Source organism: Semicossyphus pulcher, unplaced genomic scaffold (genome assembly GCF_022749685.1).
Source record: "Semicossyphus pulcher isolate SPU_LCO1_2020_fin unplaced genomic scaffold, fSemPul1.0.p SCAF_23, whole genome shotgun sequence".
Lineage (NCBI taxonomy): Eukaryota > Metazoa > Chordata > Actinopteri > Labriformes > Labridae > Semicossyphus > Semicossyphus pulcher.
The window spans coordinates 5,690,914-5,710,134 of record NW_027211697.1 but is presented as its reverse complement, the minus strand read 5'-3'; the positions used below and the strand labels follow the sequence as shown (position 1 = coordinate 5,710,134).

Sequence of the window (19,221 nt, the reverse complement as noted above, 5' to 3'; positions counted from 1 at the left end):
AAGCCTTTTATTGGTGTATCCAATGCTGAAGCTGTTCAGCAACATTCCACTTGGAAATTTGAAACTGCTTTTAAAAGATTGAGTGTTTTATTTGTTTTTGTATACTGTATTTGTTTATATCACTTTGCTACTTTTGCACAACTTGACTTATGTTAACATGCACTGTAGAAACCTTTTTACTCTATAATCTGTGAATACATGCAACATGATAGTATTCAAATACCTTATTTGAGTGTAGTTAAGCAATATAAGCTACAACATTTTGTTTCTTGAATTAGGTTTCATGTGTAGACTACAGCTTATTGGTAAAAAAAAATGCTGTAACTAATTGCATTCAATTGTACCGTTAAATTTACTCTGCATAAAGTTGAGATGAATGTCATTTTCCCTTTGAACCACTGGGAGTCTCACTTGTTTTAATTCATCAAATTTAACTCATACATCAAAGCCAGGCAACAGGAACAGGTTGCCTCTGTTTCTTAGTGTGTACAAATAATTACATAATTGAAGAAATTACCTAATCCTCTTACCTTATCACTAGATAGTAGAAATATAAGCAAGCATTACCAAAAGACACCTTGTTTCGCTCCTCTAGTTCCTAAGTACCTGGTCACATTGCCACAGACATTGTAGCTTAAAGTTGACAGTTGATAAATTGGCTATTTGGGACAATTACTTACAAATTGGGTCTGCAGGCAATTATCACCTTGAGTCATTCATTTTGCTTTCTATCTAAACAATCCATAAGTGAAGCTCTGTGCGGAGAGATCATTATTTATCTTCAGGACGAATGTGTGGCAATATTAGATTCAGTTGTTAAGCTCTACAGTCTGGACTGTTCAACATAACCCTAAGGCACTTTAGGGGTAAATTGGTGTTATTTCAAGTTGATAGTGATAGTGATCTCGGAACCCATCAGCTATCGTCTAATGACGATACAGCCTCTGGGAGTTAAAGGGAACGTTTGGGTCATTCCAGTGTAGCCAGTTAGTGATAAATGACTTCCTTTTCTGTGTGCAGCACTCCCCTTGTTTCTACACTATGCTTTTATTTTGACAGTTTTTCCAAGGCACTTGCAAGGCTTCTATTGAGGTTCCTACTTTTCTTCAAGGAAAAACCGAGTCATAAGTTTCAAGTAGGCCCTAAGTACATTATGGTAAAAGAAATGACATCAGGTTTCGTATAGGGTGATCTCTCTCGCGTTGGTATTACGGCAGAATGCATTCTGCCCCTTAGATTCTCGACATGGACTGTTTTTTCCTCATGCAACCAAAGCTTCCTGATATATAAATGGTAAATACTACTCGGACTACAAATGCACTATAAACAGAAATCAGAGCGCTTCCCATCCTAAAATCTGGTCATGCGCCTACAGATTCAACATTTGTGCTGATAAAATAAATACCTAAAAGAAGCATTACTTCTTGTAATGGCCTATTCTTTCATCCTGTTGCACTGTGGTGAGACAGTTAAAAGGCTGAAGGCTGAGAATTCTAGCTAGGGAATTTAGGTTCTCTGATTACCTTCCTTAAACAATATACTGAGTTTATGGCACTATATGCACCTGGTATTAGAATACATCCTGAATGACCCGATCACAAGTGGATAACATGAGGTACTGGAGTGGAAAAACCCAAGAAGCATGAAGGTAATGTTAAATACATGTATGTTTCCCATGCCAATAAAGCTCTTTTGAATTGAAATTTAATTTAATTGAAGGATGCATTGAGATCCAAACCAGGAAGTGGTCCCCTATTCTCCCTATACATGGCAAGGATAAGGCCTGATTTAATGTGTATGTGTGTGTCTGGCTGGCTGCCCCCAGTGACGCTTTCACAGCACATGCCGTGCATCATAACAGAGACCCAACTAATCGATGATGAAATTCATTGCCAACTATTTAAATGATCGATTTTAATCGATTAATTGTTGCAGCCCTACTGTCATCATCTCTGTGTGTGTATATATATATATATATATATACCCACACACACACACACACACACACACACAGAGAGGGGGGGGGGGGGGGGGGGGGGGAGAGAGAGAGAAAGAAAGAAAGAAAGAAAGAGAACTAGCAAGTTGTCCTTTTAGTCAAAGCAATAAAATGGGGTAAGATTTTGAGTGTAAATTAATCTGACTTTTTCATATTATTCAAGTTTTAATACACCAAACTTGTTCAAATCATGATAACACTCTCAATCAATTCCTCATGCAAATTAATTTTGTCAGAAATCCTAGATGGCTGCAAAAATGGCTGCCAAACGGACCCTTGGGACAATATTTTGAGTTGGGAACATCAAAATTTGTTTAATAGACACCATGAGGATTAAAAAAAACTAAGTAAGAAAAATATATCCATGGGGTGCATGGAGACCCTATCTTCCTACTAGACTACATTTCATTTGATCCAGTAAAGAGATGAGGGGAGAGGGTGAGACAGCGTCTTGACGCAGGTTAGAGATGTGACATGACAAACAAGCAGTCCATCACAATTACTAATGATACAGTGCATGAAGACACAGATGTCTCATAGGAGACCTGCGTATATAACACTGATCTATGTTTGTTTATTCACTATTCAGACACTCCAGTCTGCAGTTGAGTTCTACACTCACTGATAAACTACAGAAGAACAGAACACTTGGCTTCAGAAAAAGTTTTCAGATCACTTCAACCCTTCTGTCCATATTTACCCACTCGCTTGTCCATACTAGAGCACGATCTCTCTGCTTGAAGTCTGCATTACATCTTTATCAGATGTTTTTAAGGAGCTGAATCAAGGTGATATAGGGTACGTGTTTATTTGCAGCTATAGGGCAAGTAAGAAGGGAAGTAAGATCCGATCACAAGGTCACTAGAGACACGTAAGGAGATGCAATTAAATGCTGGGTGTGAACAGCCACACTTAGATCAGTCCACTTTTGATCTGATCACCAAGGACACAGGTTAAATAAGGAACGGATAATGTACAGTGAGCAGGTCGTTATCGTGGAATGGAACCCGACAGGGTGGGGACCCCGACGTGAAGTGGACAGTTCTTGTCTCACCCTGAAGGGGTTCTTCCCATTAACTACTCGTACATCACTATACATTACCCCACTTAGTGCACTGCTCTTTCCTTACGAAATCAATTATTTGACACAATATATTGATTTGGAAATTACTTTACCTTAAAAAATATTATAGTTCAGTTTTCCGTTTAAAATACTCCCGTTACACTTACAGTCAGAGCTGCGTAAAAAGCAATGGTTTTTACTCACATTAAAATAGATAACCTAGCTGTTTTTACTATTATATGGAAACATTTCATCTGATGGTCAAGACAAGTTGATCCAGAACGCAGGAATCAGCGCAGCACCTGAGTTTTCTGTCTCATCAGTCAGTGTTGACATTTTCCTTTCCATTCACCGTCTTTAAACACTGCAGTATCCCGTATTGTGTTCTGTTTAATATTTACTCGTTTCATGTACTTCATGTGTGTTTACTTCATGTTTACTTCATTTGTAGATCTCTCTGTCATAGCCTTCAGTTTTTGCATCGTTTAACCTTTTTTTCCCCCCTCTGTAAACAAGCCGAAGTCAAAGTTACCGCACTTCTTTCGGCGGATTGATGGGATAACTGTTAGTCCTCAGAATTGTGTGATTAGAGCTGCAACCCTATCAACAGTCTGTAAGAGAAATGGCAGACCTCTGAATGTCATAATTAACCAATCAGAATCAAGTTTTTCACAGCTATGTAATAACAGGCCCTATTTTACAGTCATGTTATGATCAGGGCTCATTATTTACGGATGAGATAGGCAAGTAATTTTGTGTGCATTTATACTCATTTGATTTTTATTATCAATCTACCCACCTCTCCAGGCTCCAGCTGACTGTTGGATCGTCCATTTTATTCACCAGAACTATCAGGTGCTTGACACCAGCTGTTTTGGCTAACATGGCATGCTCCCGCGTCTGTCCACCCTTCTCAAAACCAGTTTCAAACTCCCCTTTCCTTGCAGAGATTACCTGAGGATCAACACATTCATTAAGTGAGCAGTTTCGTAAACAAATACTATGATAACATATGGTTTATAAGAGATATTTCTGGCTTACCAAGTGGCACAAAAATGTGATTTAAACAAAACAATGTTCCTGGAAAGATGTTACAGGAAGTTGTTGTAGGTAGTAAATTATGTTATAAAATCAAAGAAACAGATACAGATCAAAAACAAAATGCCATTCAGTCATTTTGAGCACAATAAATGTAGTGGCATTCAGTCCAAATATCAAAACAGGCCACTTATAAGCCATAGGCACAGTAAGTGCAGACTGACACGAATGACAGGAAATGTAATTCAGTTTAAAAGGTTTTCTGAAAAAAAGTTTAAATTCAATTTTGTCACACGGTAGAAAAACGATCTTCCATACCTATGCAGCTCTCAGACACCATGACATCACTCACTATTCTAAAAGGAGCCTCAATTAACATTCAATATCAAATTATACATGCATTTATCTTCTGTAGATTTATACGACTATTATCCTATACTAATGCTTGTCCTATTAAATGGCTAAAAATATTAACTATGAATTTACTTATATTTACACTTTGTGGCACTTACAATAACCTTTTTAGCTACACAGGTTTTATAGAGAAGTGTCAAAGTCCAGAACAAAGCAATGAGAAGAGAGTATGATACGGATATGTGAGGTGCATTGCTTCTGCTAGCTGCCTTTTAATTTCATATTTCACCAGGTTAAAAAAAAACACTGACCTTTCTCTGCTGACTATCGGACACTGCCATAAGGATTTAAATATAAATTATTGTGCTTACTATGCGATACTAGAGAGCATACACAAGTTATACATCATGTTGGTTTATGTCTAGACCAACCAATCTACATTTCATGAAAATAAAATTATATTTGTTAATGCTTCCTTCCTGTTGCCAGTAGCTTGCGCTGTACATATCAGTGGTTCCCAACCTGGGGTCCGAGCCCTCCTTAGGGTGGCACCAAAAGGTCACTAGGGGGGTGCGAGGCTTTGTCTGCACTGAGATTGTCGAGATTTTATTTGCACATGTTAAATAAAACAATCTTAAGAAAGTACTTGAAGATCAAAAGTCTGTTCAACTATTAAAAAAATATATTTTTTGGTCCTTATTCAAATATGGTAGCTACTTTGTAGGCCACACCTCTGCGAACTATAGGCTGATTGGTGTTCATTTTGCCGATAAAGACTTGGAATTAATCACATTATTGTTTTGGTGTACGTGTGTGCGGGTTAGGGGGGCTTCACGGCTGTGAAACACATGAAGATTGGTGTGTGCATTACAGCTGCGTGGCGTGATGGTCTGGCTCGCACCGTCAAGGTTTTCACACAGGCTGCGTGTCGGCTGCAGCTCTCAGCTTGGCTGATCCTGCCAGCCCTGTCTTTCAATATGAGCTTTACCGTAGTTTCAGGTCTTTGTTTTAAAGGTTTCCGTGGGTTGGTCTTAACAGAAAACGATCTTATTTACATTAGAAACGGGAACTTAATCAACACACAGCGAAAACAACCGTATAAGCCGAGACTGTAGAGACGGAGAGTGAGCGAGGGACAGAGAGGGAGCGATCGCACCCGAATTACGTCCATATGTTATTTATTTTTACTAACATATACACTTGTGGCCTGGGGGAGACTTGTGACTACGTTTTTATTTCAAAGAGTATTAAGCAGGAACCACAATAGGAAGCCTGTAAGTGACTTTATCTATCAAATAACTTCCTGGAAAAGTTACAAATAAAGTTGTTTTTTTTTTGTTTTTTTTTTAAACGTCCCGGGAAAGACTTCAAAATAAAAGCATTGTGTTGAAATGGGGGGACTCTCTCCACAGAAAAGTCAAATAGGGCTTTTACTTTGAAAACAACATACCAGAAGTGATGACTTGCCTGTGACTTTTACTACAGGAAGATATGTTAATATTGCTGTTGGAGATCAATAGGACTCATCACAATGTATTTTCACCGTATAATTTGGCTGAGAACCGTGCCCGGCTCGCGGTAAAAATAGGCGAGCTTCCTATTCTCTAGATTTTCAGCATGTGTGAAGCAGCGACTCACACCGCAGGGTGAACAGGATTATCTGTTTTCATGCATTTAAAATGAAAATAAACACGCCGTGCTTCATGTGTGAAACAGCCGTCAGCGTTTCTTAGATACAAGCAGGGGTACTCCAAGGAAAAAAGGTTGGGAACCACTGGTGTAAATGACTTATTGTCATACAGTTGTGACCTTAAGTTGTCTATAAATAACCATATAAAATTTAAAGCTGGGGTCTTGCATTTGTCATAGTAATCCGTTCAACACATGAACAGATATGCCTGTAGATCCTAGGATCTAAATCTAATTTAGCATATTCAATGAAAATTAAAAAAAATTTGAGTCTCCCCTGACCAAATTGCAGGTGGATGCTTCAAATCTGCTGATAGACATTTGTAAAAATTAAAGACCCTGAAATGGCCAAACACGTTTATTGAGGGGATTTGTGTGCATCTTTGCATTTGCTTTACTCCTTAAATAAAGTTACTAATGTTAAGCAACAAATTGTTATTACAAGCATCCACCAGGTAGTAATTTCAAAATAAATGCTAACACAATTGGAGTAATATTTGAAAGTGGAAACCATGGTTGATACAAATCAGCCAGTGTACTTTGAAATATGTAAACCTCGCACAAAAATATTAAAAGACAAAGTGTGTTTTACAGTTATAGAGCAGATCTCGGTGGACTGATTCGCTCCTAGCAGCCCATCTCCCCGCTGCTCTTACACTGGGCGAAGCACCGCGGTGAAGCAAGCGCTGCACCAGCTGCTAGGCTAAGCTGTTCTGTCACTCTATCAATGCATCATCAACGTCCGTATCACGCTACATGAAGTAAACACCACTAATCATTTTGCATCAGAGTAAAACACATCACAGATCATTGGACCAAGTGCGATCCGTTACAATACTACTGTATATTAATTCTACTCTTGCATTTTTATGGTGAAAAATTCAATATGCATGTGTTGGTAGTGATATTAACAGAGAAAATCTCCATTACGGATGACTCCTCCTCCTTCATGCCCCACCCCTGCAAAGGTTTAAGACCGAAAAAACACCAACCTTAAAACAAGCTGAGAAGAGAGAAACACCCTGAGCTAAAATAGAATAGCAGTCTTTTTTTACTTGTTTTATGCCAGACTTAAAATGTGTTTCCACGTTTATAATAAGAATCAATTCACTTAAGTATCAGTAGCCTTTTACGATTCTTGAATGTATTCTTTTGTGTACTGAATTCATTTGTCACTAGCTTAATAAGAATGAATAGCTAAATATAGCAGACTTTCGACCGAGGGTTTCTGTTGACGAGCAAAGCTTTACCAGACAATATGGCACTGTTTCAGCAGACAAGGAAACTTACAGACAAACTGCATGCTTTGTAAAGCATCCCATGTGACGCTACTCCGCCAATCATCTCTCTTTGACTGCATTCCAAATGCATTCAAATGCGTGGGTGAGATACACATACAGCAAAGATGTGAGACATCAGCCTGAGAATTAAGCAAACCAATGTGCAGGTTGTTAACAAAAATGAAGACACCAGACACACGTCGAGACACTAAAGGTAGTCGTGGGATATTTGGCTTTCTTTTGGCTGGCCGACCTACGGCCCAGATGCAGTTGAACTTTATCTACAATTTAATCAACCTATTTCAAGTTTTGTTGCTTGTGTTGCTTGCTAGTCCTTGCCCTATAAAAAGGCACCTGAGTATGAGGGAACTGAACACAACTATTTTTTAAGAGTATCACTATGAGGACTTAAGCAGGAGATTTATTTTCCTGCTGTTTAAGCAAGAAACGGGAGCCAAGAATCTTTCCCCGTGCTCCTAAATGTTTACAGTCCGAGTAGCAACTTGAGGAACGAGAATAGAGTTGGAGTTGAGTGATCACATCTACAACCAGACAGTTGTAGATGCATTCATTCATCTGTCTGTTCATTTCTATTAATATAAAGCTAAATCATTGTCAGACGATAGCCGATGGGTTCCGAGATTGTATTAAGCCTGTTTTCCCTTTTGCTCTCCAGATCGTTTTACTGAGTAAAACCAATACCCACAGAAATGCTAAAGGAAAATACTACTTGGACTACATATGGAAACCACAACACTTTCTATAGAAAAAATCTTGTACCTCGCCTAAAGACAGAACAAATGTAAAATGTTCATGATTTAGTTTGATTTCGATCCCATGTAGTTGCAATCAAACCAGAGGACAGTTGCGTTAAGGTATGTTGTTCAGATATTATCACCTGACATTTTTACTTCTAAGGCTTTGGGTTAGACAAATGCCTACTGGCTGAGTTTTCACTGTATGTTCCAATTCAACTGAACAGTTAAATATCACTGGTCTTTTATGGACTCACCAGAACAGCCAAGTCTGCCTGTGATGCGCCTCCTATCATGTTTGGCACAAAGCTTTTGTGTCCTGGTGCATCAAGGATGGTAAAGTGCTTTTTGTCAGTTTCAAAGTATGCTCGGCCCACCTCCACCGTCTTGCCTTTGTCCCTCTCCTCTTGGTTGGTGTCTAAAGCCCAAGACAGATACCTGGGAGAAATAAGTGATATCAAATTCTTTATTTGTGTGTATATGTGTATATATACACATATAGATACTGTATATACGTAGATAGATATACATCTATAGATATATAGTAGGGCTGTCAATCGATTAAAATATTTAATCACGAATAATCGCATGGTTGTCTATAGTTAACTCGTGACACATTTTTTTACCTGTTGTAAATGTACCTTAAAGACATATTTTTTAAAGTTTTTAATCCTCTTATCAACATGGGAATGGACAAATGTATGTAAGGGACGTAATTAATGACATAACAAATCAAAACAATTGATGTCACCGAATGACATCTGCACCTTTTATCAGCTTTATAAACAGCGACAATTAATGCATTTACTATAGGGACATACGGAGATACACAGTAGGAATGTTTACATTGCGTTACAGAACTGCATATGATTGTGTGCAGACAGAGAGCATCCTGATGTCCTCTGACTCTTGTCACTGTTTCAGTGCTCTGCCTCAACAAGGAGAGCGGGCGAACGACTGTTCATTTGGAGCATAGTCCTTTAATTGCAGAGAAATCTGAAGCAGCGGCGGTGCCGCGGCAAAATGTATGTAGAGGAAACACTGCCGGTGGTAATTCAGTTCACATGGACAGTTAATACAAATAACTTTTGTCTTGTCCAGAAAACCATCTAGCAGGGCTTTAAGGCTAAATTGACCATTTAAAAGACCCATTTCTGCATACAGAGGTTTGTTTCTGCTTGCTATCCACAACATTATTGCTGCATTGCTTCCTGATTTCTCAAACTATGGGGCGGGCGGAGGGTCATAATAGAACGCGCATGCCTTAATCGCGCGTTAAAATACTTAGTGGCGTTAAAGGGAATGTGTTTTAACTTTGACAGCCCTAATATGTAGATATATAAAATTCAGTTAGCATCACACTTATTTTCATAATTCAAATTTAATTTAAGACCCTACCCGTGTACCCACTCACCAGGTTTCCCGGTTCTTTTCCTTGGCTTCTCTCTCATATTTCTCCAATGTTCTCTTGTCTACCATACCTGTTAGGTACCTGTTGGAGAGGAAGGGTGCAAAAGAGAAATGTTCAACATGTCAAGGCTTGTGAATTTAATTTAACTCTTTTTAAGATAGTGACCCAAACAATGGAAACTACGACTTACATGATTTGTCCGCCAATGGTGGATTTGCCAGCATCTGGAGAATAAGGGCACAAAGTGGGTTTAAAGTTCAAAAAGAAAAAACACTGACAGTTCTGATGTTGAACTATTCTTTATGACCAGCTGAGCAGGAGGTTCCTTTAATTTTTGAGTTTATATGAAATCTACACACTGGGCTAACATGCATATTAGTATTATCTTATTCCATGTAATTCTTTGATTAAGTTCAGAGATATAAGCTTGCTATCTGAACTGTATGTTGAACATAGACTAAAGGAACACAGTTTACAACTTAAATCTTTTACTTTTTACTCTTAGTTTTTTGTAAGCTCAAATCTCACAGTGCCATTATGTTTTGCAACAGTGGGTACAATGTTAGAATCCAAACAGTCAATGTTGAGTGATATTATGCGATGTTAATCGGTGCACTCCAAACATGGCACATTTTCAAAGTCCTTTTCTACATTTTAGCCCACTCTGTGCCCACCCAGTCAGTGTTCACGTTTGGATCTACATGACAACATTTACACTGCTGTAACTTGCTACTACAAGCTGTGATATGCTCACTCTTTTCTTACTTATTAAGAGGTTTTTGATCTGCCACTGCATCAACCGTCCCTGTATGTTGTTTCTTTACATCACACAGAAGCTGCCTGCTTTATTATATGGCTATGCTACAAATTTCGATCAGATAGTAATCTGAAGAGAAATAATAATGTAGGCTTTCTTAAAAGTAATTAGTTGATTTGTTCATTCATTAAGCCCATAAATGCAGGCATCATCATACTCTGTGCATGCAGGGACGGGGTTTACACGGACAGACAGGCTCAAGGTCTCATGCTCGTACTGATTTAAGGCAGAGGCAAGTGCTTCTAATAAAAAAGCAATACGCAACTTGTTAGCCGGAACAATTGTCTTGCAAATTTACATCTTTCATATTGCGACATGACACTTACTTATCAAGTAAAAAAAATATACCGGTATAATCTGAACGATACGATATGACACAGCCCTAAGTGCTACCAAGTAAAATTTGACTTCAGAGCCAAGTACGCATTACTTCAATATCCCAGCTGTAATTGGCATTGTCCACTAAAAGACAATAGATTGGTCATATGAACTAACCTACGTGCCCGATGAACACAACATTAATGTGTTCCTTCCTTGGTGCATCCGGCTGTGTCGGTGGACCCTTGGGCACCGGCACGTCCTCTTCCTCCTCTATCATCTCCGGAGTCGTTTTCTCCATTGTGGCTGACAACACTGGCCCACGGTCTCCACCTCCTGGCTCCTCCCGATTTGGCTCAGCCTCTTTCTGGTCCCATGGCTCCTCTGTGCTCATCTCTGCGTCACCGTTCTCCACTGGAGCTGCACAGTCAAAGACAGTCCACATCAAATTCGAAACCCTGTTACTTGATTACAAAACGGCAACAAAATCTGCTCCTGCCAACCTAAACTCCCTCATTCAGCCTATACTCCCTCCAACCCACTACGCTCTGCCAATGAAAGGTGCCTGGTACTCCTATGACAACAGAGCCCTAAGTCGCTACCTAGACTCTTCTACTCTATAGTCCCATGGTGGTGGAATGAATTACCATTTGCTCCGCAGCAGGGTTGGAAATTAACCACCCGCTACGAGCCAAATGTGGGTGTTTTTATGCAGTGTCAGGTGAATTAGCCTCATTTACAGTAGCGGGTGGCACAAACTGGTAGTGCTATTGCAGTGTTGAGCAGTAACGCCGTGGCGGTAGTGGCCTAGTTAAGCTACATTTCTGCGTAGCGTCGCTTTTCTTCCGAATGAAACAGCATTTCAACTTTCAACAAGTAGTTCAGTAGCATCCACACAAGTTACAACCTCATACTACAAGTATACAAGTTGCAGCGCACGGAGCTCTCTTCTGCGGTCCGAAGTATAACTGTTAAGGATTAGTTAATGACTTCACCACATACGCGGACGTTTCTGTGTAGCGGGAAGCGGTACTTCCGTATGACCGTGACACCACTGTCTAATCCTTTAGCAGATGCCTGCGACGTCTCTGCTGCTGCAGACAGCTCACAAGTTTACTTAACGGAGGAACACTCAGTAGGGGATTACAACTTGTGTGGAGACTTCCATACTACTTAATAAAAGCGATAACGCCACAATGTTACTGACCTCACTTGTTTGTATATGCCACCTGCCACCGTGGATGGTAAATGAAGCAAATTCACCCAACACCGCACAAAAACAACCGCATTTAGCAGGTGGTTAATTTCCTATCCTGATATATACATAGGCTATATTACACATGCATGTATTTATATAAGCCATGTGTTGTGAAAGGCAACTTAACTTCAAACTGACGGGTATAATGTAAAGGATTAGGGTGGGGAAGGATGAAGAAAAATATTTGTTAATATATTTACTGTTTTCTTTTGAATGTAAATAAATGCACACTGTTAACAATTACAAACAATGGAGTAAAAGGCCCTTAAGGTTTAGGTAATGAGCTTAAGTTAGAGATAATGTTATGAGAGAAAAGTAAAACTATTGATAATGACTGAGTGGTCATCATTCTTAAAACATGTAAATAAAGCATGCATCGTTTGATCTTTAGATAACCTAAAGTTCCAACAGTTTCAAGAACATATTCATGAGCACTTTATTGTTCATAAATATTGTATTCATTGTATAATATTAAATATGTTCTCTGTATTTTTTATTCCCTTAGAAAATGCAGTAAAAAAGGATGGACGCATTGACCGTGCTGCAGGTGACTGCAAGAAACTGGCGGGTCACTTCTCTCACAGCTGGAAGGCCAGAGATGCACTTGAAAAATCTCAGAAGGAACTTAGTCTGCCATCACACTCACTCATATCTGAATGCCAAACAATATGGGGTTCCAGACAGATGATGATCAGCAGGATACTAGAGCAGCAGACAGCCATAGCTCAGGTCCTGTCTGAAGACGAGATTGGCATCTAATTCCAAACTGGGCAAGATATAGAGGTCCTGGAATCCGTCAGCAAATCACTGGTCCCACTGCTGGAATTCACAGATGCACTTTCAAGAGAAGACTACGTTAGCGTCTCCTGTGTGAAGCCAGTACTACACCTCTTCAACACTGCAATGCTGCTAATACAAGAGGAAGACAGACCTCACAAAGACTTTGAAGAAAGAGCTGTCTAAGTACATTAATGAGAAATATAAAGATGAAGCTACTCAGGAGCTGCTTGACATGGCATCTTGTTTGGACCCCAGGTTCAAGATGGACTTCATCAGTGCAGAAAACAAGCCCCAGGTTAAGGCCAGAGTGACCTCAGAGATGATGAAATGCAAGTAGACATCCAGCTGCAGTACTGAAGTGGAGCCCAAAGTTGCTGACAAGTCAAGAAGAAAAGAGCAAAACAGTCAAGTGCAATTTATGCAATGGGAGTGTTTCTGGGGTGGTAGCAGCGTTGGAAACTTCAACACCACAAACTTGATTAAACATTTGCAGAAGCACCATGGAAAGGAGTATGCCGAAGTTAATGAGTGCTAAGAAGAGAAATGTGCCGCAACAACAAAAATTGCTGGAAACATTTCAGAAGCGTGAGAAACTCCCTCCAGATGGCAACAAAGCAAAGATAAAAGAAAGTCGCTGAATTCATTGTGCTGGATGACCAACCACTTTTTGTGGTTGAAAATGTAGGTTTTTGGCATTTAACTGAACCTTTGGAGCCTCGCTACACGATGCCAAACCAGCAATTCATCTCTGAAACGGCTGTCCCAAGTAAGTACAAGCAAGTGTGACAATTTATTTCAAAATGCTTGGAAAATGTTGCCGCGATTTTCACAACTGACATCTGGAGCTCAGACGTGTGTCCAATGTCAATACTAAGTCTGACAGCACAGTGGATAGACTCAAATTTTATTTTGCAAAATGCAGTGCTGCAGGCCAAGCAGTTTCGTGCCTCACACACAGGAGAGTCCATCGCTACATCAATGGAGGAGATGTTAAGTACATGGAAAATTAAGGAGTCATTTTAAGAGACAATGTCAGTACGAAAATAAAATCAATGGATCGCCTTGGAGTTGCCAACTTCGGATGTTTCGCGTATACCCTGCAACTTATTGTGAACGAGGGACTGCTATCACAGTGTAGTGCAATTGAAATTGCCAACAGCATAAAGATTGTGGGCCACTTCAAGCACTCACCACTTGCCTATTCACACTTGGAGGACATTCAGGTGAAGATGAATATGCCACCCAAGTATCTGCAGCAAGAGAGCCTCATTGCACTGAAACGTTCCCTGTGTGCATGTACATCGGAGTATGACCTGCTCGCCACATTGACTACAAACCAGTGGGGAGTACTGGAAAAAGCTGTTGCAGTTCTAGCCCATTTGAGGAGTTGACAAGGAAGGTAAGCTCTTCATCTGATGTCATCCCAATTGTCAGTGTCCTTAAATGCGTTCTCACTCGCAAAACCGAGGCCAACGAGGGAATGAAAAACATGAAAGGCACCCTCCTTGAGGCTGTGAACAGATGTTTCAGAGACGTGGAATCTGAGCCATTGGTTGCAACTCTCCTGATTCCAAGATATGAAGACAGGTATGTGGGGTCTCTGTTAACTGTGTGTGCGTGTGCGTGTGCGTGTTTTTCTGCAGAGCATGTGCAGAGACGCTTCTCCAGCCATGGGAGAGACAGAACACTACGGGGGGAGTGTCCAGTAAGGTAATTTATCGTAGGTGATGATCTTTTTGACAGATCAGAAAAGAAACATGATAGAATTAGTCGCCAGATAGACTTGCCCGCCCCCCTCGTCCAACAAGGAAAATCCCCCGCTGTGAGGGACATGTATGAGAGGGCAACTCTTGGGCTTAAATACCAACGTCAGATCAATTAAATTCTACGCGATTTAGTGTAAACTCGATCTAGTGTAACCATTGAAGGATAAAAGGGAGTTAATTTTCTTAATTAACTTGATTTGGAATAAACATCAGAAGAATTTTCTTTACTTGGTTATCAAAGCCAAGGCCAGAATCAAAAACACCATAGTTTCTTGCAGTTGGCTTAATGTTGTGAGATAGGGGTCCGAGATTGCAGATTATGCCACTTAAAGAACTGGGTGAGGCAAACAAGATAATTTTGTCATTGTTTAGTCTCAGGAAATTTTAAGAAGTCCAGCAAATGATATCAGAAAGGCAGGCAGTATGTCGAGTTGTACTGTCATGATTGGTGGAATGTAAAAGGAAATATATAAGGGTGTTGTCAGCGTAACAGTTGTACTGATCATTATGACACATTGACTTGATCCAGGGGTATAAAAGCGCAGTAACAGACTTTAAACTGACCCTTGAGGAACACATTGGCTGATATAGTACACAGATGATGACTGAACTTTCAACAACAGAAATGGTCATATTTGCCTATTAGGAGCATAGTAAGATAAGAGTGAACCCTTCGAAACGCTAAAGGAGGATGATGTGAGCCTGTGTCAAAAGCTGCACTCAAGTCTAGCAGGACAGACTAGTTGCATTGACAAAAACGTTTTTTATAGATATCCATTGAGCATGTTTTTCTTTCTTTTTTGCTAATGCAACTGGTCTGTTGATTACATGCATGATTATATGTAGCTCTTACTTGATTATGCTAGCTAGCTGGAAGGGGATCATTATATACAAGATCATTTCATTAATCCCCTGGCAATGAACAAAAAATGCCATCTACAGGTCACTCTGAGGGGGCCAAAATTACTGTAATAATAACTGATCTATAATATAATTACAATATTTTCGATCCATTTCTTTAGAATCGTAGTCCTTTGCACGGCCTGTGAATCTAATTTAAGTGTCCGGTCTCATACGGGGGGACTCTTCGTGATTTAAAAGCTTGGTTATTGTGCGGTGTTTTTTTGTTGTTGTTTGTTCTTTTACAAAGTTTGTCACGACTGTTAGACCAGTCAATGACTCCACGGGTTCTCCCTGAAGTCCTTTACATCGTTGTCAAATGTTAAGTTACATAGAAAGTAATGGTAAAAGTAGAAAATCTTTCACGTCTTAGGACAGCTTGCATTCAAACTCGCAGATGTTACAGGGAGACGCCACCACAGTGATGATGGCGTGGGTTTGTGTAAAGCTTAGATAGGAAAGAAAGAAATTTGTCTGTAAATGATGAGGGGGGTTAAGATTGTTGTTTTTAAAAAGGGTTTGACGTATTAATAATTGCACAACAAGCATGGCGAGTATTAATAGGTTGCCTGCTTTGCCAAATTATATTCCCAATAAGCAGGTTATTTGCAGACAGTCACTCTTAAGCAAAAGTGGGTCGTACGTGGTAATCGAGAGGGATTTTTATGTCCATTCATTGTTTTGTTTTTTAAGGAAAACAATACTCATGATGACTTTAATGTCTATTAACATTATTACACATGTGTTGGTACATGTACAATGACCAGTGCTGTGTGTAGGTTGATAAAATATGAAAACAATAACCAACAGGGATTGCCAAAGTTCTAAAAGTAGAACCTGAAAAACAGACAAGAAGCCAGGAGTCAATGTTGCTGCTCCACAGTGCAGCAACTCTTTTCACGCGGTGCATTTAGAATACAAGTAGTTGCCTGATATAAAGCCTACTAACACAGTTCAACAGTTCTGCAGAGAACAGACTCTGGTTCAGTGTGTTACCAATTCTGGGTCCTTAAAGATCAAATTTAATCTGACTTTAGAAAAATATTGCACAGAAACATAGACAAGAGCAATGGGGAATAGAGCTTTCAGGCAAACTGAACTTCTGTTATTGGGCCTCAGTAACTCATGGCTTTGTTACTTTGTCACATAGATGCTGTTACAGCTCAAGTGAATGTCTAACTGCAAAGAGGAACTCACGCTTAAAACAGTGACCATACATACCAGCACTTTCTGTCATCTCCATGCCTGATCTCTTATCAACAGCAACTGAAAGGGAAAAAGTGGTTAAGAAAACTATAAAATTAATTTGAAAAAAGCCTGACCTGACTCCACAAGCTGAAGACCAAAGTTCGCTGAGAAAAAGTTTCTGAACTTAGTGTGGTAAAACAGAAAACAACTGCATTTCACTTACGTTTGCTAACAGATTTCACTTAACCTTCCGAGGCCACTTAAAGTTGAGGCCAGAGTAACCACTAGAGCCCGTAACATAAGTGTTTTCAACCGTTTTCATGTCAAGTATCCCAATATTATGGAGCATATTTAGTAATATGGTCCATTATATTGACTGTTCGAAATGTCGTGTTTTTAGCAATAAGCCTCGTCCGGGTCACTAGTCAGCATTGACGCTGTTCCCAATGACACTTTGCTCCGCTTCTGAACAGCAGTGCGCCAGAACATCCACGTCACACCATATACTCACGTCTTCACTAATTTCTGTTTTAAAGTTTTTGTCTTTCGAATTATCCTCACTACCATCAGGAAAGGCTAAGCAGTAATAAGATTGATGATTGCATTTTCTCACGCTTAGCTCCACTTCATACGGAGAATTAGCTGTTACCGTTAGTTAAGCTAGAATGCATTAATAAACACACAGCTGCACGAGGACTCAATGGTGAAACCCGACCAGCTAAGCAAGCTAACCACCTTCGGTTAGTTGTAGCAAGCTAATGCCGGCTTTGTTGATAACTTTAGAGATAGTTGTGACAATGATTAACAAGCTATGAAACCACTTTTATAGCGACTTCATAGGTTAAAATAATATGGTTAATATTTATTGATTTAAGTTACACAGCGTTCGGAATATCATCTAAATTATTATTACACCAATCAGCAAATAGCTGGCTAGCTTGTCGCGTTTCAAGGAACGCGTGTCTGTACAGTGGCTAGAGAGCTAGCAACTACCCAACCCAGGCTCATGTTAGCAACTAGCTAACTGTTAGCGAACATACCTTCCCAACGTGACAGAGAACTTACCAGCCGTATCGATATTGTCCGGTTGTGCTTTCGGTGCAAAAGACGGAACAAATTCAGCGGCGTTTATATTGGGCACAAAGGGTTTAGCATTAACATTTAAGGTTGTGAATGCTGTTTCAAGTTGTCCGTCGATTGTGGCCTCCACATCGTCCTCCTGTTCCCAGGAATCAGGGGCAGTGTCTCTTGGGTCCATCGTGGGTCTTGGATTTTCACGAGTGATATTTGAGTTACGCAGTTCTTGGTCTACGTCAAGTGTCCACCCAAAACCCAATGTTTATGCCACCCGTTGAATTAACTGAGAACGTCCCAACACAGGTGTAATGTTTTGTCTCTGATTCAGGTGATAAAAAGCAGCCGGTTTCTGTCGGTGAGACGCCAGAGAGGGTATTCGACTCAGCACTCCCAGATAGGGTCCGCGTGAGCTCATTCGTCCCGTCATCCGACGTGCCACCCGCGGTGACCTCTGGGATATGAAGTCGTATTCAAAAGCGGAAAACCTTTGACTTGAGAGACTCATTGGGCAAGAAAACTACATTCCCCATAGACTAATTACGGCCGGTTTACGTCCACGTGTTTCTGACTTTTCAGTACCGCAGATTCAATACGTGCATTGTAGCAAATCATAGAAAATTATTTGGAAAACACTTTTAAATGCTTAGTCAGTTATACAACTAAGTTAACTCGCTAATATAATATGTATTTTATTATTTGGAAAGCTTATTATACTAGGTATATTTAAAGTTTAACATGTTATTCTCTGCAATACCATACAACAGCAACTTACTGGGTTATTAATTTCATAAAACTATATTTTCCTTAGTAGGTCCCTTTCAATTAATTATTCATTTAATCCATTAATGCATTTCAAGAGCCCCTTAAGTCCCCAATGGTGAAAAAATGTATCTTGTGCGCACAAGTTATTATCTTGTGGAAAAAGTTATTTTGTGTGCACAAGATAATTATTTTGTGGGAACAAGTAATTATATGTGTGCACAAGTTATTACATGTGCGCACAAGATAATAACTCGTTCCCACAAGATAATTACCTTATAGCACCCTTTTGGGACTTTAGGGGCTCCATATATTTAAACCACCCCTAGGCGAATGAGCTGATCCAACTTTTAAATTGAACTAGACTTAGAAAATCTTAATGATTTAACTAAGGTGTAAAGCCTTGAATTTTACATCAATACACCTTTACCAACAACACTCTTCTAGAATAATCATGTCTAATTAAATCATTTGGAAAACATTTCCAGTCTAGATAAAATGAATTATTTCAGAACATTTTGAGGTTTTAAATATGCCCTCACAAAATTAAAACGGAACAATTAATATTTTTTGTTATCTTTGTTAAACCAGAGATAGTGGCATGTTCATAAAAAGTAGCTCCCAAAGGCAGGAACTTAAACTGCAAATAGACATATCTTGCCAACTCTCCTTTAACAATGGTGGTAGCCTATATGAAGCGGGATTACTTGTTACTTTAATATTATTATGATTAGTAACTTGTCACATTTAATTTATTTTAGATAAATCAATA

The 19,221-nt window shown here is 39.5% G+C and overlaps 1 protein-coding gene across 3 annotated transcripts in view; it reads right to left on the bottom strand.

Moving 5' to 3' along the window:
- The window catches only part of gspt1l (G1 to S phase transition 1, like), a 30,251-nt gene extending 12,171 nt beyond the window's left edge, over positions 1 to 18,080 (bottom strand). The window contains exons 1-7 of one of the 3 annotated variants that reach the window (XM_069674481.1): positions 17,679 to 18,080; positions 16,647 to 16,691; positions 10,899 to 11,141; positions 9,777 to 9,810; positions 9,590 to 9,667; positions 8,433 to 8,613; positions 3,859 to 4,013 (exon numbers count right to left, since the gene is read on the bottom strand). In XM_069674481.1, coding sequence (XP_069530582.1) covers positions 3,859 to 4,013; positions 8,433 to 8,613; positions 9,590 to 9,667; positions 9,777 to 9,810; positions 10,899 to 11,141; positions 16,647 to 16,691; positions 17,679 to 17,871 — 929 coding nt within the window. In that variant the 5' untranslated portion in view covers positions 17,872 to 18,080. Of the gene's footprint in view, positions 1 to 3,858; positions 4,014 to 8,432; positions 8,614 to 9,589; positions 9,668 to 9,776; positions 9,811 to 10,898; positions 11,180 to 16,646; positions 16,692 to 17,674 lie in introns of all 3 variants that reach the window. The other 2 variants (XM_069674483.1, XM_069674482.1) reach the window with 2 other exon arrangements.
- Positions 18,081 to 19,221: the final 1,141 nt, after the last annotated feature.